This window comes from Anneissia japonica, unplaced genomic scaffold (assembly GCF_011630105.1).
Source record: "Anneissia japonica isolate Jap-2015-1 unplaced genomic scaffold, ASM1163010v1 scaffold25212_len90753_cov164, whole genome shotgun sequence".
NCBI lineage: Eukaryota > Metazoa > Echinodermata > Crinoidea > Comatulida > Comatulidae > Anneissia > Anneissia japonica.
In genome coordinates this window covers 54,570-77,563 of record NW_022755913.1, presented here as the reverse complement: position 1 = coordinate 77,563, position 22,994 = coordinate 54,570, and the positions used below count along the sequence as shown (strand labels likewise).

The following is a 22,994-nucleotide window of genomic DNA, read 5'->3' as shown; positions in this document are numbered from 1 at the left end:
AGTGTTACGAAAGTCATTTCAATAAAGGACCCAATTATCCACACAATATACTGTACAGTGTGTATATACCGTAAAACCTCGAATAGAAGCCTGGTCTTGAGCCATTTTTCCAGTAGGCGTATTTATTCGCGTGAATCGAAAGCGTCGGCTCTTTTGAGCTCTGATTCGCTGCGCAATTTTTGCTTCGCAAAAAGTAAAAAGAGAACTACTGATTTCGGTGAAGCTAAAAACTCCAATAGAAATGTGAACCGACGATTTCGATTCGCGAGAATAAATTCGCCTAGTGGAAAACAGGCTTTAATCTCGAGCCCAAGCCCATCTCGAAATAAAGCCCTTTTCACATTTGCAAAATTTACCTCAAAAAGAAGCTAGGCCTATTAACAATTGTTGTTTGTACTAATGGATTTATTATATAGGCCCTTAGGCCTGTCTATTAGGTTTATGGTTCAAAAATTATTTAAAAAAAAAAATATATATATATAGGCCTATACATATATTTTTAATTATTTTTAACAGGATTTCATAGATAAAATTGTTTTCCGGAGTCCTATTGTTTATAGTAGTAATTCTGAAACATTAAAGGAGGTCACACCCATACCCACCCCCACCATCTCTTTACTTTGGCAAACTATAAAAGAAGCCATTTTGAAAGAAGGCTATATATAAATAAACTCATCATAGTATTAGCTTACCAATGTACGAATACAAGTTAGTATTATAGTATATATTTCTATTATGATTGATTTTTTTTTTTAAATTAATGTTGTAGGACATAGAGAGCTAGTGTGTGTTCCTTTGCAGCTGGTTGCAGTAAAGGATTATAAACATTCATTGGCATATTATATACAAGTAAATAAATTATTAATAATACATAAATAGATGGGATATATATATATATATATATATAATCAAATATATATATGTATATATATGCGACAATTCTATAGATATACAAACCAATTTTGAACGTTGAAAAAGAGGAATCTGCGCGAGTAGGTGAAGTGAGGGGGCTCGATGATCAGTTGAGGGGCGCTAATTCGTAAAATAAGGTTATTTTAGGTACCGTACCGTAATTTTAAACTACTTGACTGTGATTTAAAACCAGTGTCAGTATAATCTTAGGTAAGCATGCAGTTAGCATAAGCAAGAATTTAGTCCAATGAAACTGTTTATCATCTTGATACCTTCCGACGAAAATTGACCCTACCAGCGTCACCACGGGGTCCCCACCGATCGATTTAACGTGACGTTGTTATGTGGTTGTTTTACAGATTATTGAGAATGGTAATATCACGGAAAAAATAGATAAAATGACAGTTGAATGACCAACAAAGACAACTGAAGACAATAGTTCGTCATTAGAAGTTATTTATTAAACTTTATTCGGAAAATTAATCTCAAAATCGTGTTGCCGTCCCCAGCGTTGTCAGTGACGTTGGATGATTTGTGTGCGATTTTTACCAATTAACCCCTAAGTAAAAAATAGTTGAGCCATGTAGTACCTTACAAATCAACCCAGAAACCCGGTAGTTTGTTGATATTTTGTGCGTCTCATTACTTTTTATACCAAACAGATATCATAAATTATATAACATAACTTGTGGACAATGGACAATTACTGTTGTGCGATGTCTGAGTGCATTGACAATGACCACGACAACGACGATAATGTTGCCAAACTCCAACCGTTTGGCACCGGTCGACACTTCAATTCAAAGGACCAGGTAAGTAATCTTGCGCAGGAACCTGTCATCACCCAGCTACGCTGCATCCCCTTCCTCACCACTATCATCTTCTTTATCATCATTATTAATTTTCTATGTATTAAAGTAGTGTATTCTTTCACACATAGACGTCAAAATGCAGGAGAGTGCATTTCCAAACATCAACTCAATACTCAATAGATTTATTTGTCATTATATACATGTACAATACACATACAATGAAAATTGATCTTGTTCCTTAACAAAAATAAACATAAAATACGAAAATTAAAATTGTTCAATGCCCTAATGGCGGAGGGACGAAAACTACGTACAGTATCTTTAAAACTAAAAAAAAATCCGAAGTAGGATCCCAGATGCCTTTCTCCCTTTATATCTAAAATCTATCTTCCAGCGACAGATCTTTTCACGACCACACAGGCTAGAGTAAATGGTTCCGTGGGAAAATCTGTCCCACGGACCGCCTACAAGGGGGAGGGGGACCTAGACGCTTAATAAACGTGCTGTAGAACTTTTAATAATAGACGTATCATTGACATCTAGGCTTACACTTAAACATTGCTCTTAGTATTACTGCTTTGAGTATTACTGTTTTGAGTAGAGTCATGCGTTAATGGAATACTCTGGTCCTTAACCTTTTTGTTGCTCGTATCAGTGGCGTATTTCACCCTGCTTGCTCTGTCGCTTTCCTTACAGCATCCCTTCCATGCATCACGAATATCTTTCTGTCGTACGCAGAACAACAAAAAGATAAAGAGACCTTGGAGTGAATTGAAAATGCAAAATAACGTCTGAAACACATCCCGTACAGATGAGTCCGAATCAATTGCCAGAAATCCGAAAGCCCACGTTAGGCCGAGTAGGACAGAAACGGCTATAGCATTTTGTAAACGTTTGATAACTATCTCCCTCTTTGATTGGTCGATCGTCTTGGCAATTTTTCGCCCACAGGTAAGTTTACGCATGACTAAAATGAATACTACGCTATTAAACAATATGAGGACACCAATCACGAGGATGAAGCCAAAATTTCGAACATTCCCTGAAGGAATGAAACAGCTGCAATGTAAAAATAATATAATATCAATTAATACATATTTCTTTATTTATATATTTATTATCTCAACAGTAAATAATTATTAAATTACCAGATTAAATGTCACACAACAATAATTAAATAGGCATATTACAAACAAAACATATATATAAATAAACATATAGGTTCGAAAATAAATTATCGAAGTGTAACAGATGTTGAATTCCATTATATGAATTTTGAATAATAAAAGCTGTGTATGTGGATAGTACGGCGCCCCGTAGAGGCTTAAGATACTATGATCACACCACTCCTTTCGAAGCCTCCATCATGTACTTCCATATTTTATTGGTCTTTTTTTTTTTTTGTCATTCTCTTTTTTTAAATTAATTTGAATGTTCACAATGTAAATTTGAGTATTGATTAAATGGGTATAGTAATAACTTGGTAGTTTGATCTGCGAATGCCCGTATCGAAGGTCAACCGACAAACATTTAACCCGCACATATTATTTGTCGATTGACCTTTGACACGGCATGCGCTGATCAAACTACGAAGTGGCTTATTAGTTGACATTAATATATTAAACTAATTTCAGAATGAAAGCTGTGATATGTGATAATAATTCAATACTTACTAGTTTTCATTCGCGTAGTTGTCAACGTCAATTCCCAAGCAAATTGCCACAATAATAAGAGGAACACCTAAAAAAAATGAGATATGTATTTTACGAAAGCTAAAAAAGAATATGAATAATGACAAGTAATAATGGACCATTCCGGAGTGTCTGTCAAACTTCACATATAATCAATTTTATTATTATGAAAATCATTGTCTTTACCAGTATTGTTATCAATTTTATTATTATTATTATTATTACTATTATTATTATTATTATTATTATTATTATTATTATTATCATTATTATCATCATTATTATTACCATCATTACTTTTATTCATTATACACATCATATTTACCATATCCAATCGCGCATACTTTCAGCATGAAATATTCAATATCATCATAAAAGACCTTGACAAACATAAGGTACATGTTTACAGCTTCGATGGACATCCAGAATACCGAAGCCAGTCCAAAATAATGAATTAATGCGGCAACGGCGATACACCCATTCCTGGAACTTGTCTTTTCAATTCCAATAGCAAACACGAGATACAGGAGAAGCAAAGAAAATGATAGGTTGATAAGTATTCTTTGAGGGCGCTTGCTTCGAAATTGCCTGCAATTTCAAGAAATAAATCAGTTATACAGGGACTAATTATTATAATAGACCTATATTTGAAATAAATAGCGAACTATTTTGGTAAACAGTAAAATAAACTCGAATCTCATCCTCCCCTGTTTGAGCTTGGCTTATAGAGACTATCCTGTCTCTTATACACATCTAATATATATATATATATATATATATATATATATTGTAAAATAAATTGTAACGTAACAGATGAGGAGTTTTAAAAGGAAAGATAACAGGTTTCCTTTTAGGGTAACAAATTTATAAATAGATATTGATTTTTTTTTTAGCATACCAAATTATAAGATTTATTCACATATACTTTTGTTTTTTACATTTTTTTCTCAAAGACCCTCGCATACCTTGTGATAGATTTAAATTTACTTAAACAATTAGAAACAAAAGACTGGTTTTAATTAACAATGTTTTTCATCTTCACGGATTTTAAACCTTGATTATACAAATATTAGCTAAATTAATCGATTCATATGTTATGTTATTTCTTCTTTCTTTCTTCTACTATTAGAGATCTTATACGTCCTCTTCTGTGCATTATTTTCAGCTTATTGGATCTCTCATTCGAGATATTTGTATATAATGTGATTTAAAGGCATTTGAGAAAATAATGCAATGTATACTGTAATACGAATTGTAAACAGAAGAGGAATCTGACAAGAAAGAAAACAAATCTGGTTGAATTCAAGCTGTGCAAAGTATTTAAATCAATTTTGACATTTATGCTTACTTAAAATAAAGGTACGTGGCAATCGTAATTGCTAGACAGACAATGGACACGATGCATCCAATCAAGCTGATGATAGTCAAAACATCCTGAAACGGCGAATCCTTAGGTTCATAATAATCCTGTTAAGAAATTAATAACAATGAATTAACTTAGAAATTTGGATTTATTTTCAAGTTCAAACCAAGACACAAGCATACATTATTATTCCTAAAAATAATTGCATATATAACTATAATTTAATAATATGGAAAATGGTTTCTAAAAATATAATTAAAATGCAGTATTATTACTCAGTCTTTGAGATGTTTATCCTCCGGAATCTAGAATATATGAAAATAAATGTAGTAGGCCTACAATAACAATATAGAATTATCCCAAATAATAAATGCAAATGATTTTTGTACCGTTAGAAGCATGTAGCCTAGTATGCTGATATATTTAGATAAAATACATAATCGTCAAATGAAATGCAATATAATTTTTACTTTTTCGTAATCATATTTTAACACTACCTATGTACTTTTAAAACTGAGAAACTGGATTTGTTTGTCTCTTTATATTATTGAATTTCAATTATTATTTTAGCCAACTGAACCAATTGATTTATTTAACCGAAACAACATTATGGTTTGTGGGCTCATACTCACGGCAATTAAAAACTAAAATACTGTTTGCATACTCACAACAAGAATAGCGAAGTTGGTAAGGTGGTCACAGAAGCATATTACACGGTCATCTTCTGTCTTGTTATATACACAACCATCACTTGACCAATCACCCACGCCATCGTCAACAGAAAAATCCCAGAAAACACATTCTGTGTTGTTGATAGTTTCCTACAAATCAACAAAATAATGGATTCGATATAAAATAAAATTTAAGACATGTTATTATGAAAAACAATAATACGAGTGTAGCTTAGCATAATCGGCTGAAGTGGAGGTAACCACTGCAAGCGCGCTGAACCGTATTGATCCCTTGATCCCGGTTCAATTCCCATCGCTGCTCTCCATGTAGGCCTATTTCAGCTGGAGGGGTAGCTGGTAGCGCAATGTTTTTCGGATGATACATTTAATCTGTTGGTCCAATGCGCATTATGGCCCATGCGACTGTTAAAGAACGCAGTAGACTCTTCGGAAAAGAGTATGGGATTGTCTCCTATTGTACTGCTCAACAACTACCACAAGGATCCCACTGAAAATAATAAATTGTAACGTAACAGATGAGGAGTTTTAAAGGGAAAACAACAGGTTTTCTTTTTCTTTTAGGGTAACAAATTTATAAATAGATATTGATTTTTTTTTTAGCATACCAAATTAAAAGATTTATTCACATATACTTTTCTTTTTTACATTTTTTTCTCAAAGACCCTCGCATACCTTGTGATAGATTTAAATTTACTTAAACAATTAGAAACAAAAGACTGGTTTTAATTAACAATGTTTTCCATCTTCACGGATTTTAAACCTTGATTTTACAAATATTAGCTAAATTAATCAATTCATATGTTATGTTATTTCCTCTTTCTTTCTTCTACTATTAGAAATCTTATACGTCCTCTTCTGTGCATTATTTTCAGCTTATTGGATCTCGAATGAGATATTTGTATATAATGTGATTTAAAGGCATTTGAAAAAATAATGCAATGTATACTGTAATACGAATTGTAAACAAAAGAGGGATCTGACAAGAAAGAAAACAAATCTGGTTGAATTCAAGCTGTGCAAATTATTTAAATCATTTTTTTACATTATGCTTACTTAAAATAAAGGTACGTGGCAATCGTAATTGCTAGACAGACAATGGACACGATGCATCCGATCAAGCTGATGATAGTCAAAACATCCTGAAACGGCGAATCCTTAGGTTCATAATAATCCTGTTAAGAAATTTATAACAATGAATTAACTTAGAAATTTGGATTTATTTTCAAGTTCAAACCAAGACACAAGCATACATTATTATTCCTAAAATAATTGCATATCTAACTATAATTTAATAATATGAAAAATGGTTTCTAAATATATAATTAAAATGCAGTATTATTACTCAGTCGTTTGAGATGTTTATCCTCCGGAATCTAGAATATATGAAAATAAATGTAGTAGGCCTACAATAACAATATAGAATTATCCCAAATAATAAATGCAAATGATTTTTGTACCATTAGAAGCATGTAGCCTAGTATGCTGATATATTTGGATAAAATACATAATCGTCAAAAGAAATGCAATATAATTTTTGCTTTTTCGTAATCATATTTTAACACTACCTATGTACTTTTAAAACGGAGAAACTGGATTTGTTTGTCTGTCTCTTTATATTATTGAATTTCAATTATTATTTTAACCAACTGAACAAATTGATTTATTTAACCGAAACAACATTATGGTTTGTGGGCTCATACTCACGGCAATTAAAAACTAAAATACTGTTTGCATACTCACAACAAGAATAGCGAAGTTTGTAAGGTGGTCACAGAAGCATATTACACGGTCATCTTCTGTCTTGTTATATACACAACCATCACTTGACCAATCACCCACGCCATCGTCAACGGAAAAATCCCAGAAAACACATTCTGTGTTGTTGATAGTTTCCTACAAATCAACAAAATAATGGATTCGAATATAAAATGAAAATTAAGACAGGTTATTATGAAAAACAATAATGCGAGAGTAGCTTAGCTTAGCTTAATCGGCTGAAGTGGAGGTAACCACTGCAAGCGCGCTGAACCGTAGAGATCCCTTGATCCCGGTTCAATTCCCATCGCTGCTCTCCATGTAGGCCTATTTCAGCTGGAGGGGTAGCTGGTAGCGCAATGTTTTTTCGGATGATACATTTAATCCGTTGGTCCAATGCGCATTATGGCCCATGCGACTGTTAAAGAACGCAGTAGACTCTTCGGAAAAGAGTATGGGATTGTCTCCTATTGTACTGCTCAACAACTACCACAAGGATCCCACTGAAAATAAGTCTTCTTCTTCAGGCTTTTGTGAGTTATCATTGGTTTTTACACCGAATAAATCCATCCATCCCAATAGGTAATAAATAATGGTAGTTACACTTACAAAACGTGGAAGAAATGCTGCTTTTACAGGGTATACCAATCCGTCAATCTTTACTGCCTCTACCGAAGCTGAAATAACATGGCTGCCAACCTGCCGCGTAAAATCCTGCCGGGACTCTTTAGACAATTTGTTTGAAATAAATAGCGAACTATTTTGGTAAACAGTAAAATAAACTCGAATCTCATCCTCCCCTGTTTGAGCTTGGCTTATAGAAACTATCTCAGGTGGAAGAGCGATGGACGCTCCCACCATGTCAATGGGAAAGATATTCTCAAAAAAAGTTTTCACATTGTTCGGTTCAAAATTTTCCTTAACAGAATCACCATCAGAGAATGCCACATACACAAGTCCGTTTTCTAGAGAATCTGAGCTAACTGACAACGTCATAACGCCGACATGCGGCTGTACCGTAGTGAAATTCATGCCTGCTGCTGCTACAGTTGCAAGTTGCCGCTCTAGTGACGTCACAAATGATGACGCTGTTTCTCGCATTGATTGGTTTGTACCGAGCACACCAGATTCGATTACATTGTCGATTATTTCGACTACGTCCAAAGTTATCTGGAAATATTTATAAACAAACTATTAATAAAATTTAGTCCACATAATTTGATTTATTTTTTTATTTAAATTTTTATAGAAGAAATATTACACCATCTTACCAAAAATGTAGATAAATTATAGAGAAATGTGATACGTAAAACCGTAAAGATATAAACTTTATACCGTCTTCCAGTAATGCATTATGAATATTGATTGTAGCCTATATTTATTTTTATGGTCACTTAAAAATGGCTATTAGGCCGCCTTCTTAGTAGATCAATGTAATTTGGACATTGTGATTTTACAATATAAACACTAAATATAATTATTAAATATAGAAACATTTGTCACAGAGAAATTAGAAAGTTAGAAATGCATTACGATAATATTTCGTGTCGAAATTCGATAAAACGGCAGTGAAGGTCGCCAAAAACCACTAAATTTGGTCATTTTTCAACTTCTTTTTGTAATAACTTCGCAAATACTTCATCGATTTTTTTTGGGAAAAGATAAAACTGATCGGAATTTAATAGTCATTACAACAATTACAAATTTATAAGTGTAATGTTAACACCTTTATCGGACTTTTGATTTTTATCAAACCCACTCGTGTATTTTTTCAGCGTAGAAACAGTGAAATCTGCCGAAATATCCCAGCTGTCTTTAACATAAATCCCTCTACAGTCGAAAGTTGTGGGCCGATTTCTTTTGGGAAAGGTCCATTCGAAAGCCCTTTTTGTCTTCTAAATGTATTCTAAATATAAGATTGATCGGTTGAGTAGTTTTATCGGACCAATCAGATTTATGAGAATCATCCAAAACTCCTCACCACATGCTTAAGCATTACAAGCATATGGCAGCCTGACGCTCACGTGGATGCAGAGCTTGCAATATACTCTGGAAAAACAGATAAAATGACTAAATTATCCTTATTTTTAAACACTAAAATTATGATTATAGGCAAAAGAAAAGGATAGAGATTCTAATGATGTAAATTATATGCAGTAAAAACGTATAGATTTTTAGTACCAGCAGTATATAAATTTCAGTTTTTGTAAAACACCCCATTTTTTTCGAGCGGTAACCATTCCCAAGAAAAATCAGTTGTACATACAAATATTTTTTCTTCCGGAATTTGGCTTTAAGGAAAAGGAGTTCACCCCCAAAAGAAGCACATCGAAGGGTCCTAATATAGAAAGAAGCACCATGGCACAATGTCACAGAAGATAGGTAGTTTTCGCCGCACGACTTTAACCTTGACTTTAACGTTAGTACCCGTCATGCAGCGCGATAGCTCTGTCCCTTTTGTAAACAAATCAAAATAAGCATGCGCAAACCCGTAACTAACGTACGTCGAGCACGTAAAATCCTTAAATTAACGTACTCCGCAACGCAAGATGAATAAATTATGACGTCATCCGTTAACGTTAAGCTTAACGTCGTGCTTCGAAAACTGCCTATTAATAAGCCATTTCACGGTTCTAGCACCATACACAACATAGGTTTATGCCGATTGCCCTTGGATACCACATGATAAGCGCATGCACAATTAGAACGGTGGTATGGCTTATTGCAAACATACTTAGTACTACAACCGGCTAAAAATGTATTTTAATATTGATTTATAAAATGAAACTATAATTGATAGCGTTTACAAACCTTGGTCTGAGTATAGAGGGCAGTCTTGCACAGATTCTGCAGTTGCGTCAAGTGGCGTATCAGAGAAACTGTACAAAATACCATCTTGTGTGACATCTTCTCCCACGCAGGTTGCTATGTACAAATTGTAGGAAATATGTTGATTAACGTGCAGCAAAATTATAGCCCATAAAAAAGGGCTTGGTTTTATTTTGGTTTTTTTTTTCCTATTAATTACTGATGATGGTTTATTGGAAACCAGAAACATATCTTTTAATATTAAATCTTTTGTGTTATTTCTAAGATGTGTGGTGTTATTTTTATGAACGTACATTCATTTGGTTCAATTGTCAATTATTTAAATTCAAGAGGTTTACCTGTTTCTATTAAGAAAATTCGAGAAGATATCTATTCGTTTGAATAAAGCCGAATTAGATTTTAATTTTCTACACAATTATAATTATATAGTAAAATGGTGGTTCGAGTTATCAAGAAAAGTAGGCCTAGACTTACATATACTTATAAAATGATTGAGCTAGTTTGATATGTACAAATTGTATGAAATATACCAATAATTGACTTGTTTAAGTATAATTATAATTAAATTAATATTGGGTTTTTATTTACGTGATAAAACTGGACACATGGTGAATAGAAATATCTCATGAAAGGTAGCCCTAGACTTACATTAATAGTCCTATACTCGTGACAATGACAGAGCTAGGTTGTTATGTACAAATTATATGAAGTATGCTGATAATTGACGTTTAGTATATAATTAAAATCATGTCATGATTTGGTTTTTATTCACATCTCTAAAACCGGAGACATGGTGGTTAAGAATTATCTTAAGGAGAGTAGACTTACATATACTGGTGACAATGACAGAGCTTGGGTCTGTTTCGTATTCTGGCAATGCTACTAGTGTGTCGTTGATCATGACACTTACAGCTGAAGCATTCTGAGCTTGATCCGAGAAATACATTTCCATTTCTGTGATGACACTTCCCGACTTAATGCTAGTGATATACAACTCAAAGGGGGTAGATATTTTGCTTTCCAGCTAGAAATGACAGAGTAATGTTACATTTGATAGGCATGTGTATTTCTAAATGTATAGATCGTCTGGTATTCTTCTTCGTTCGTAAAGATACCACACCCTGCAGCTTCGAGCACATATTTATTGAATACTAATGCACCATAATATACAGTATACATATTATATACATAAACACATATGTATACACAGATGTATTATTGTGAAATGATATAACACGTTATTCCATAACAAACATAGTTGTGAAGGTTTTGACAATATCATTGGCATCGTCTTCACAACTATGTATATACTAATAGATAAAACAAAATAATAAAGGGCTCAAAAACATGAAATATGAAAGTAAAATTAATTTGTATGAAAGACGGTACTGGAGCGAAGCGCCGATATCTTATGATTTTGTTGATTTTGAACGAGTTCGGGTCGCCTAGACACTTTTTTCGTACAATTAAAAGGAGAATTTTTTTGTTGAAGAACTATGCTTGATACGATTATTCAAGCACTGTAAATACTATCTATCTTTTTGATTATATTGTATTCATATTATATTACATATAAGTATATTTCCAGCTGTCGCGCTTCGGTCTATCAATTTCGAGGTCAGGGGTTCGAACCTTCGCTGTGCATTTTGCTTGTAGTCTCGTTTGTCTCTCTCCACACAGGAATATAAATGGGTACCCGGTGGTTCACTACCGGAGGAAAAGGGATGGCGTGAAAAGGAACTGACCAACTTACCACTCAATACCGAGGCTAGTACGATGGACAGCTAATTCCTCTATGTTTAATAATGAGTATGGGACTACCTTTACCTTTACATATAAACATATATATTTATATATAATTTTCAACTATAAGAATACATACCAACATACATTTAGATTGTAATAACCATATTCAATGCAAATATTCAATGATTAAAATAAGTTACTTACTGATGTTTGCAAGTCTCTGGTAAAGTTCTTGAATTTTTCGCTCTCTCTGTCGGTATAGGCCCTTTCGAATGCGATCTGGAATCTAGCAATTACTCTAAATGTTGATACACCTGTAATCAATACAGTTGCTGTGTTGGATGATGCGTCTTTATCATCCTGAGATCTAAAACCTAGACATGCGTAGTCGCCCTGATCTTGCCCATCCTGGAGTTGTAAGCTATAGGTTGGTCCGCTACTAGTTATACGCTTACTGTTCTTATACCATTCATAAAACTCCACATTTTCAATATTGCATTCTAAAGTTGTTATACCAATAGCATTATCCTGCGATTCTGGATGTCTAATTACTTCCGGGTCTGTAAAGTCAAATCACGATTGTTGAAGTTAAATAATTAATTTGATACATAATACAAGATACCTAAACTTATGTCAAAATGATACACTATGCTCTGTTCTTATAAGATTGTTTCAAAGCTGCAAAACATTCATTTAAAGATATAACAATAATGGTTAAAATCACACCAATACAAATAATAACATAAAATCGATTATGAAAAATGTCCAGTTTAAAGTAAAGATTACACTTTACACACCAATTTACTAATTCAGGTTTTATGGGTCGTTTTCTTATTATAGTGTGCTAAAAATAATGTACTTTTAAAAGAATTATACACACCCCCAAAGAACTCCCCAAAGCAAAGCTCAGCTGCTGTGTATTGGATGTCAATATCGTCACATCCGGCATCAATTTGATCGGAGATCAGTCCATTCCAATCACTGATGAATTCTTGGCAGCCTTGTGTTCCGCTGGCACATGTAACATATTTAACATCCAACGGTTGATTATTTAACTGATATGATTGATCTGTGGTACTCAGCCTAAACTCATATCGAGACGTAGAATTAATTTTGATTGGTGTATCAAAAGACAAATTGATTGGATTACGGCTCTCAATATTCGGGTCAACAATTATTATTCCTTCAAACACATGACTATAAATAACGACGCCTGTAATCACGTCTGATATCACTAAATACATAGACAACACGACGGGGCCAATTTGTTCTACAGAGGTAGATGAGAAAGACATTTCTCCACCACCAACGTCTACGTTGGTTGAGGAAAATGATACAGCGTACAAGACAGTTCCTTCAGTAAATTCATCGATGTAAGTAAATCCACCAAATTGTCCTTCATTCGAAAGAATATTTTTAACGGTCTCATTAAAACATACAGAATTTGTAACTGAAAATTCCCGAGATAAATTTTGAAGACTGCTGCAAACAGGGTCTGAAATATAGTAGCAAAACAATTGTAGATTAAAAATGAGTAACATGTAACATTACTGTATTACTGTAACATAACTGTATTAAACTATGATTATAAAGATGATGATGATATTATTTCGTTATTGACGATGATACAGATGAGGATGATGTTGATAATAATAATAATAATGTTGATGATGATAGTATTGATAATGTCGTTGATGATTGATAATGATGACGACAACAATGATAATTATGATGACGATAATGATAATGATGATATTAATACTCTTGCTGTGATAATGTTTGTGAGGATGGTGCTGATAATAATAAAGATGATAATGATATATATATATATATATATATATATATATATATATACAGTATATACATGTAGGCCTATATAAACGCACATACAGCACATAATTATACATCTCAACATATAATATTTATCTGGTTTATATGCATATACATGTACATATATACATATATTATGTACACATACATATGATAATGTATTAATTATTAGGCCAAAATAATTCGACCGACTGATTTCTTTTACTAAGCCAAAATAGTTGTTATAATGTTCTAAATGGCCATTTTCAAGCTTTACACATTACTCAACTCAAACAAATTATGCTTGTGCAACACGAAAATTGTTTGATGGGATTTTTGTTACAAAGAATAATAATATGTGTTTTCACTCCTCTTACCTTCTAGTGAAATCACTACATCATCGCTTACTACTTCATTCGCCACGTTTGCGGCGAGACAAACGTATCTACAATGTCAAAAAGAAATAGATTGTCATATAATTCGAGCCAAAATTAAATATATTGTAAAGATTGAAAGATTAAGATACAGTGTATACTCCAATTCGAGACCCCTCTAAGTTCCAAGTCCATCTAATTTGAGACCACTTTTTCAAAGAACCAAATAAAATTTTCAATCTATTTAACACTAATCTAACCTATAAGTGAAGACCAAACCCCGACACCACCCACATTTTCTGGTCCCAAATGTGATATCGAATTGGAGGGCGAATTGTATGTGTTTACACGTTGTATCACGGACCAATAGTAGTGGCAGCAGCAGTAGTAGTAGTAGTAGCAGCAGGATAGTAGATTAGTAGTGGTAGGGTAGTGGCAGCGGCAGTGGTAGCGTCAAAAATAGCAGTGTAGTAAGCGTTAATTCTTTTAGTAGCAGGTACGCTGACTTTTACCTCGTTGTTTGTACTGCAGTTATATTTCTATTTTTGCCTCAAAAGTAAATCGAGTACAATTACAGTAACCATTTCAATATTGTGTTGAACTTAAATAATTCTCTTTATTAATACCTAGTGGCTGAGGTTACATCTGGTAGTTCGAAGACTATTTGTCCATCAGCTGGCTCGCTGGTATTAATGACTTCACCGGTTTCAGATACTTCCAGCCACTTAACTGCGGGCGTCGGCTCTCCGTACGCAACACAATACAAATAAACTACCTCTTCGATGCCAACGTCCATGCTTCTACTGACGGATGCAATAAATGGTGGACCTGCAAAATAAAACAATATTAATTTCAAAACCATTAATAATTGTATACACTAATAATTATAACTAACCTCTAGACACGTCAAAAAAATAACACGTTATACTTACTGAGACAAGGCTGATAGGTTGAATCAACGACACTATCAATGGAAGAAACTCCACAGTTGAGGTCTCTTTTTTGATAACTGGCCTGTTTCCAATCACCGTATCTATCAATGCAGTTGTTAAAGTTACACTCAGGTACAAACATTCTAGTCATCAAGGTAATACAGGAGGAAGTTTCTTCTTCTATAATTTCTTCGTTTATAATTTCGCATTTGAAATATGGAAGTAGTGTATGATCTGTAGAACCATCAGGAAGAAAGGACAGGGAAACGTATTGACCATTAAAACCCATATTGTAGATGTCGGTCAGATACTTGATAAACTTAGTTTGTCCGTTGTCATTTTGGTATAATACCTACAAACAAAGAAAAGAAAAAATGTTGGAAAATTAAATATTATCACCTTACAAATACCTGCTCGTTATTTTACACTACAAATGTTCACCTTTACATAGACTATTGGCAACCCGTTAGTAAAATGTTGTGAACGTTGTGGTAAAGACCTGTAAAAACTATCAAATTAAATCTGACAAAACATGTGACATGCCTAAATATTGTCATAATGACAACACATCATGACCGTAATTTATACGCACATCATGAATACATATTATTGGAATAACAACGTTGCAAAAAAATAAACATGGTGGGGGGGGGGGGATGAATACATATTATTGGAATAACAACGTTGCAAAAAAATAAACATGGTGGGGGGGGGGGCAATGTTACTGATCATTAGAGATAAGCAGATGGCAAAATTTTCTCAAGAAATATGTTAATTTAAGTTCACCTTTAAAAAAAAACTCCTTCCACTCCTTCCAAACGATTAAATAAAGAGTGTTCCTCAATATAAACAATAGTTTAGAGTTTGTGATATACTAATTAATCGAAACAATGTTCATAAAATAATGTACCCTTCAGCAGTATCGATCAAACTTAAACAACTGACCAATCAGAACAAAGCCAGGAATACGCGCGTGTCTAGCAAGCGTACGTGTTGTCCCACGAACGTATTTGCTTATGTTTTAACGGTATCTTAGTAACTATATTTAAGGGGTGGTGCTTGTGGTCCATTATTTTTTTAATAACAATTGTTTAATGCATTCAATCTCACCTCGAAGTTGTAAACTTGGGTCTGAATACCATCCTTTTCAGAAATCAGTGCCACAAACAGGGTTCCATCGCTTAAAATATCAGTTCCCATGTATGGTTCGATGTTAATCGTTATCTATAGAAAAAAGTCATTATTATAAACATTTGCTATTTGTCAGGTCTGTTATTAAACAAATCCTCCATGATATGGAGTGCTTTTATGTAACTCTACAAATTTGGACGTCATTTTTATCGTTATCTTTCATATTATGCATATCTTAAATATCTTAATAATAGTAATCTATTGGCAGAAAAGAAGACATTTTGAATTTGTATTTTAATATTTCTATTATTATAATAATAATAATTATTATTATTATTATTATTACTATTATTATTATCATGATAATATTCATTGTTATTGTGATTAGGCCTATTACTTACCTGTGATATTATATTCGAGGCGCCTGGAAAATCGGAGGGAGGTGAATTAAATTTCCATACATTTATTAGTGACACCGACTCCGACTCTATAAAAGATCGGAACGGTGTACTAAGCTCACCGCATTCCCTCGTCATTAAATCAAGATTAGCCAATAAATCTCGACATTCATTATCTGAAAAAATGATGTGCCACATGGTTACTGTAATTATAAACAGTTTTTTTAGATTAAATATCATGAAACATATTTCTTTAAATCGTTGTAGATACACCACTTGAATCCGGATAGATGTCTACCACTCTGACAATGCAAGCAATGAAGTAACAGCGTATATAGTACTGAAAACGTTTATCATTGATATATAGAGACCTACCTATAAATTGATGACAAAAGGCCCAACGATTTGTTAAGTACTATAATGTATAAAGTGTTAGCCTGTCGCGCGCATTTTTGTATTTATTCATTATGGTACAATTCATGGGAATAACAGGCCCTTAATCCAGTAATAACAAAAATAATTATAAAGGTTAAAATCATCGTCATTATCATTAATCAGCATTATTATTCATTAACCATCATCGCCATTAATAATAATCATCATCATTCACTATCATTATTATTATTATCATCATCATTAATCATCATCTTTGTTGTCGTCATAACCATCATCATCGTCATTAACATCATCATTGTCAGCATATTGTGCCAAATGTGTACTTACTGTTGTTGCATTCTCTATCGGGTTCATCTGAATTATCTGCACAATCATACGTAATACTGTCGCATTTTTTACTAAGTGGTATACACTCGCCACTTGCACATAAATATTCGTTGCGGCTGCATTCAACTAAAAAAAGCATAAATTTTTTAACGACATATGTACATAATAGACTTTAAAATTAACTAACTTAAAAATGAAATATAGGCCCTTAGAAAGTATTTGGGTGGGTTGAATACATTTTCAAAGGTAAGTTTTTAAATGTCTCTCTAAAGAATGTCATCATCATCGTCATCATAAACAGCCCGTCCCTATTCTCAGGGTAAAGGCCTCTTCCAAATCACGACCCTATACGTACAAAAGAAATTCTTTTATAGCGCCACCTAGAATTGAAGGGAACTTCAAGACGTGACTGGAGGGAAACGTCAACATCCAGATTGTTTCGTTAATTATATTGATTTACATGGTTCCTAGGCAAGTATTCAATAATACATTTAGTATACAAAGTAATAATGATATTAGTAGGTAGCTGTTATGGATTCACATACTTTAAACTAGACAGTGTGTAGGGCCTAGGCTAGGCGCTAGGTAGACAGTAATCAGGAGAGAGACGTACGGACTCGGCGTAGGCCTAGGCCTAGGCCCTAGTCACTCAGGAGAGGCTAGTTGGTTAGTATTCTGTCGACACATTTTAATCGCTTTCCCATCATTTAAATAATTGATGTCATTATTTAGCATTTAAAATCAGCTATATATGCCTCTGTACTTCAGATAAAAATAAATTATATTATTAAAATATTTAATTTGTTACTTGTAGTTAGACCTACTGTAGGCCTAGTTTTTGAATTGACGGACGACAAAACAGAGTGAAGAGTTGCGCACATACATATTTAACGTCACGTCTATTTTTTTTATTTTTTTTTATTAATGATATTATAGATTTAGGCTTCTTTAAGTAAGGCTTCTTCATGTCTTGAATAGTTCTAAGACATTGAAGTTAAAAAAAATGTTAAGTTTTGTTTTTAAAAAAAAATTAAACTTCACTGTTGTTCATTTTGGGTGGTTTTAACCAATCTTAATTTTTTTTTAAATATGTATTTTTGATTTATGTGTTTCCTATGTGATTCATGTTTGTGTTCATATGTGGCTTTTCAGTCACAAATATCCCATTTAGATGTACTGTAGGTCCTCTGAACTATGTTTTGAGTCTAATAAGTCGTTACTAAAATGATCCCCTCCTTTAAATTTCTACCAAGAAGGAACTTTTGAAAACCATATTATAAGCCACATATATAACTGCCATTTGCATGTCAGAAGTGGTCAAGTACAGTTTTGCAGCGCGAAGAGTTCATAACACCGCTTGCAAAATGATTATTAAATGCCAATGTTTATATTCACTCATTACTTGGTGAGAGCAGTGGCGTACAGTTTCTAGAAGTCTCTAAATTGAAGGAGGAGGGGGTAGGGGCTGATGTGGTGGCGAAGGAGAAGTATGGTACTCTATGGCGATATGAGGTGACTTTTATCTACTTGACCATGATTTTTTTTTTCTTTGAACATTATCAATGCAGGACCTGAGTTTTTTTTTAGGGGGCACGCCTGCACCCTACTAGATACACCACTGGCTAAGAGCAACAATTACCTATTACTCCAGTACATGTTGGGCCTCTGAAACCTGGTGCACAAGCGCACTGGAATTCAGTTACTGGTGTGAACACTTCGGAGAAAAATTCATTGATCGGCAGGATACAAAGACCTCCATTTTCACAAGGGCGTGTTGAACAAATATCTATAATGATATAAAAGTCAGTGTAAGCGATTCATAAAAACAATAATGACCATTCATGGAATGTGGTGAGATACATACTGCATATTAAAACAGCTAAGATTATTATCATGCTTAGTAATTTACGCAAATTTTTTAATACGTACCGAGTTCACAAAATGCTCCGTAGTGTCCTTCCAAACAAACACAGGAACCTTCTACACAAGTACCCATGCCATTACAGCCAATTTCATCACATAACTCGGCATCTGATATGAAAAATATAAATTATTACATGCACTGATCATCTTTAATTAATTAAAACAAAGATAGGCCTAATGTTTGAACATTTTAATAAATATTTCTTGATATTTAATTTTTAGAATTGCTGAGTAGTACCCAGGTGTTATATTGTCTAGTTTTTTTTTCTCTCTCCCTTTGACCAAATGGTCATTTATTTCAATACTTTCATTTGAAAACATTCAATAACAATATTTCTTTCAGTTTTCCTTTAGAGTAACATAAATAGATATTTGATTTTTTTTTTCTTTAAATATACCTAATCCAGTTATTAACTCACATACTGTAGTGAAATAGTATGCCAATAGTACAAATAATAATAATAATAATAATAATTAATAATAATATTAATAATGATAATAATTATTTAAATACAGTAATATCCCTTTACTACACCATTGGATAACAATAGATTTAATCTTGCTTGCTTTCTCTAGATGAATGTCTTGTTGTAAACTTATTCTAAATTTAAGTTCAGCGTAAAAAACTGCTATAATAACAATGTTTTGTTTACATTCATGTGTCTTGAGCCATGTTTTGTAAATTACGAAATTAGCTAAATTGATCAACTCATTTGCTACGTTATTTCTATCTCCCTTTTTATGAACACCAAATACAATAGCTTTTGTATCAATATCAACTAAAAATCCATTCCTTTTTAATACATTCTTGATAGTATGCCAATATCCATTAACACGTTTACAATAATAAAACATGTGCATATAATCTTCAGTAATACCACATAAAAAACAAAGAGGTGTTGAAGATATTCTGAACTTCTTATTGTTAATCAAAGTGGCATGTAATAACTTGAAATTAAACTGTCTTAATTTTTTTTCATAAATTTGACAAATTTTTATTTTCCAGATAGATGACCAGTAAATAGGATCCATTTCAAGTTCCTTTTGCCAGTAACTAATAGCTTTTGGGTTAATTATTTCTTTGGCTATTATATTTCGATACATGCTTTTGTTATTTAATTTGTTTAATGGTAAAATATTAAAACTATCATACTCGAGCAGATACAGGTCGTCAATGTCGCTTATTGTTTTTTGAGTTTCAGTATTTTCCTTGAGGGTCTCAAACCATCTTTGTGGAATTGCACTTTTTATGGCCCAGTACTCTATAATCCAAATATTACTATCAATTAACTTTTGTCGGAACACCTCCGGACTTGCGAACTTGTTCTTATCTACAACAGTTTTGACAGTGCCAGAATGGATACATCGCATAAAACACCATTTTACCATTAATATGAATTTCCTTATTACCCAAATTACTTGGTTTAAAATATCAGTAGGAGAAATTTGGTATTTTGTGCTCCCACCACCAGAATCAGACCAAGTGGAAATAACCTCTCTATAAAACCTTGGTATGCTCTCAATTATTGGGCAAACCATATTGGGTGCTCTTAGAATAAGTAAATGGATTCCAACCTTATTAAAATAGGTGGAGAGGACATTTTTCCATGGAGCTGTCCCTGGTAAAATTAATCTTTGTAACTATTTTACTCTCAATGTCTTACATCTTGCCTCAAAATTAGGCATTTTAATACCTCCCTCAAGCAAATCACCATATAATGATTTCCTACTAATTTTGTCGGGCTTGGAATCCCACAAAAACGAAAATATAATCCTATCGACCATATTAAATACAAAATCAGGAATATCAAGAACACTACTGTTCAGACAAAGCCAATGCATTAATAATTGTCACTTTTCCGAAAAGAGTAAGTTTTCTTTTTTTCCAGCTATTTAATATTTTCTCCAATTTGTCAATTTTTTTCTATCCAGTTTTTTCTTCCACAAAGTTTCCGGTCATATCCAATATAAATTCCTAAGATTTTCAATGCATTACTTTGCCAATTTATACCAGCAATATTGTCTCGTCTTTCTTTCCATGAACCGACCATTATTCCATTTGATTTGGCAACATTAAGACAAAGACCTGAAAGTTTACAAAATGTCTTTAGTGTACAAAAGGCTTCTCCAACACTTTTCCCATCTCTCAAAATTAAAATGGTATCATCGGCGTATTGAGCAATTTTTATTTCTTTACTATTTTCGTTTATACTTACATTGATACCTTTAATAACGTTGTTTTCTCTTATGGAATTTGCTAGTATCTCAACAGCAATAATAAAAAGAAGTGCCGACAACGGGCACCCTTGTCGAATTCCACAATCTAAATTGATGTATTTTGAGAGATAACCATTGAGCTGTACGCAGTTACGGGCACCATTATACAGGGTTTCAACCAAACTTTGTCTAGTTATTGTTATTTTTTTAAGCAAAAATAGAAATAAATTACAATTCATTTTATTTAGAAGATTTTAAACGCAGAAGACTATTGTATTTACTAAGTTTACTAATTCAGATTCTAATTCAGAAGCCGATAAAGGAAAATGGAATAAGTTTTCACTCCAATGACGTTTTTGTAAACTCTAATAGACCGATTCGGTGATGGGCATCACAAGATTTAACTAGAGTATTGGATATTATAAACAAGCGACATTGGCACAGCGATGTTTTACATGGAGATTGCTACTGCGGCCGTCCATAGTCCCGTCGCTAGCTAAAGTTTATAAAGGATCACTTAAATTTCCTATCCTATGAAAACGCTAGGATAAGTAAATAAACACTATTTTGAACAATCCTATTGCCTTTCATAGTCTTTCGTACAACTTATGTCACGTGACCGGTTGTAAACAAACATCGCCGATCCGGTCTTTTAATGTTCAATCGAAGATTAATTTCATTTTACATTTATTTTGTTCTTTCCATTTACAGATGATAAATTGATAACATTACTATGGCAATGATACCATATTATTTCAAGAGTAAAGATTCAAATAACTTTATTGCAAATCTAAGAAAATTTGAAATGCACCAAATAATTTAATGTTATAATATTTGCTTCGGAATACTACTTACTTTCACAGAAATCACCATAATAATTAATTGCACAGGCACAATAATAGTTAAGAGTCTCTGGGTGAAGTAGACATTCCCCGTTGTTTTTACAATCGATATCACATGGCGGTAGTTCTATAAGACAAAATAACAATTAGTGAATTGCATACGCCTATCTACTAATGTATTTTAAAGTATATATGCCTACTGTTTTGTGAGGCATGTTCATTACATGTCAGTAAGCTCCAGTAAGGACCGATAATGTAAGAAAATCCAATCTTCGACTTGCAGGGCGACGACATATATGTTGCAATGTAGTTTATGGAATAATGTTTCATAATTTTGACAACAAATTTTGTCCAAATTTTTTGGAATCGATTTAGTTGCACAGCAAGCAAAGGCGCGAAGCGAGAGAGTTGGGGAAAATAACAAGGTTTAATACGTTAAAACAAGGCCTACTTTATCCAGCGGCGGCGCTGTTTGGCTGTTTTGATTGATACAATACAGTACCGTAATGTGAAATAATGATATAGTGTGTCAGCAGAGGTGTACAGTTGTCAGTGTAGGAGTGAAATGTCATGTACTTGTGTAAAAATGCAGTCTACAAGGAAATTTTAGATACATCCAACCATGCGTTGAGCAACTCGTTATATGTTTTGATAACTTACCGTACCTATTTCACAAAATGATCCAGTGTATGGCACCCTACAGGAACAACCCGCAGATGACGGAGGTAAAAACACCTGACGTTTTCGGCGGGCCAAAAGTACACAAGTACCTCCATTTTGGCACGGCTCATCGAAGCATGTAATTTGTTCTAAATAGGGAATATTGATGATTTATATTTAATATA

The 22,994-nt window shown here is 33.2% G+C and overlaps 2 protein-coding genes across 2 annotated transcripts in view; both read right to left on the bottom strand.

Moving 5' to 3' along the window:
• Positions 1 to 1,860: 1,860 nt before the first annotated feature.
• Positions 1,861 to 8,411, bottom strand: LOC117123766 (adhesion G-protein coupled receptor G2-like). The gene is made up of 6 exons (XM_033269774.1): positions 7,835 to 8,411; positions 5,447 to 5,599; positions 4,764 to 4,882; positions 3,741 to 4,003; positions 3,398 to 3,464; positions 1,861 to 2,783 (listed from the first exon to the last, which is right to left on the bottom strand). The coding sequence occupies exons 1-6, from the start codon at positions 8,324 to 8,326 to the stop codon at positions 2,276 to 2,278; spliced, it is 1,602 nt and encodes a 533-aa protein (XP_033125665.1). The 5' UTR covers positions 8,327 to 8,411; the 3' UTR covers positions 1,861 to 2,275.
• Positions 8,412 to 10,013: 1,602 nt separating this feature from the next.
• The window catches only part of LOC117123763, a 22,803-nt gene continuing 9,822 nt past the window's right edge, over positions 10,014 to 22,994 (bottom strand). The window contains exons 6-19 of the mRNA XM_033269772.1: positions 22,815 to 22,958; positions 22,163 to 22,276; positions 19,097 to 19,198; positions 18,807 to 18,953; positions 17,168 to 17,293; positions 16,448 to 16,620; positions 16,026 to 16,139; positions 14,916 to 15,267; positions 14,610 to 14,811; positions 13,987 to 14,054; positions 12,681 to 13,295; positions 12,005 to 12,360; positions 10,883 to 11,078; positions 10,014 to 10,150 (exon numbers count right to left, since the gene is read on the bottom strand). Coding sequence (XP_033125663.1) covers positions 10,029 to 10,150; positions 10,883 to 11,078; positions 12,005 to 12,360; positions 12,681 to 13,295; positions 13,987 to 14,054; positions 14,610 to 14,811; positions 14,916 to 15,267; positions 16,026 to 16,139; positions 16,448 to 16,620; positions 17,168 to 17,293; positions 18,807 to 18,953; positions 19,097 to 19,198; positions 22,163 to 22,276; positions 22,815 to 22,958 — 2,831 coding nt within the window. The 3' untranslated portion in view covers positions 10,014 to 10,028. The remainder of the gene's footprint in view (positions 10,151 to 10,882; positions 11,079 to 12,004; positions 12,361 to 12,680; positions 13,296 to 13,986; positions 14,055 to 14,609; positions 14,812 to 14,915; positions 15,268 to 16,025; positions 16,140 to 16,447; positions 16,621 to 17,167; positions 17,294 to 18,806; positions 18,954 to 19,096; positions 19,199 to 22,162; positions 22,277 to 22,814; positions 22,959 to 22,994) is intronic.

Coding starts and splice junctions, on each gene's coding strand:
- LOC117123766 (XM_033269774.1), bottom strand. CDS start 8,326: ATGCGAGAAACAGCGTCATCATTTGTGACGTCACTAGAGCGGCAACTT. Junction 4,883..5,446: donor CCAACTTCGCTATTCTTGTT/GTGAGTATGCAA, acceptor ATTTCTTAACAG/GATTATTATGAACCTAAGGA. Junction 4,004..4,763: donor GCCACGTACCTTTATTTTAA/GTAAGCATAAAT, acceptor TTGAAATTGCAG/GCAATTTCGAAGCAAGCGCC.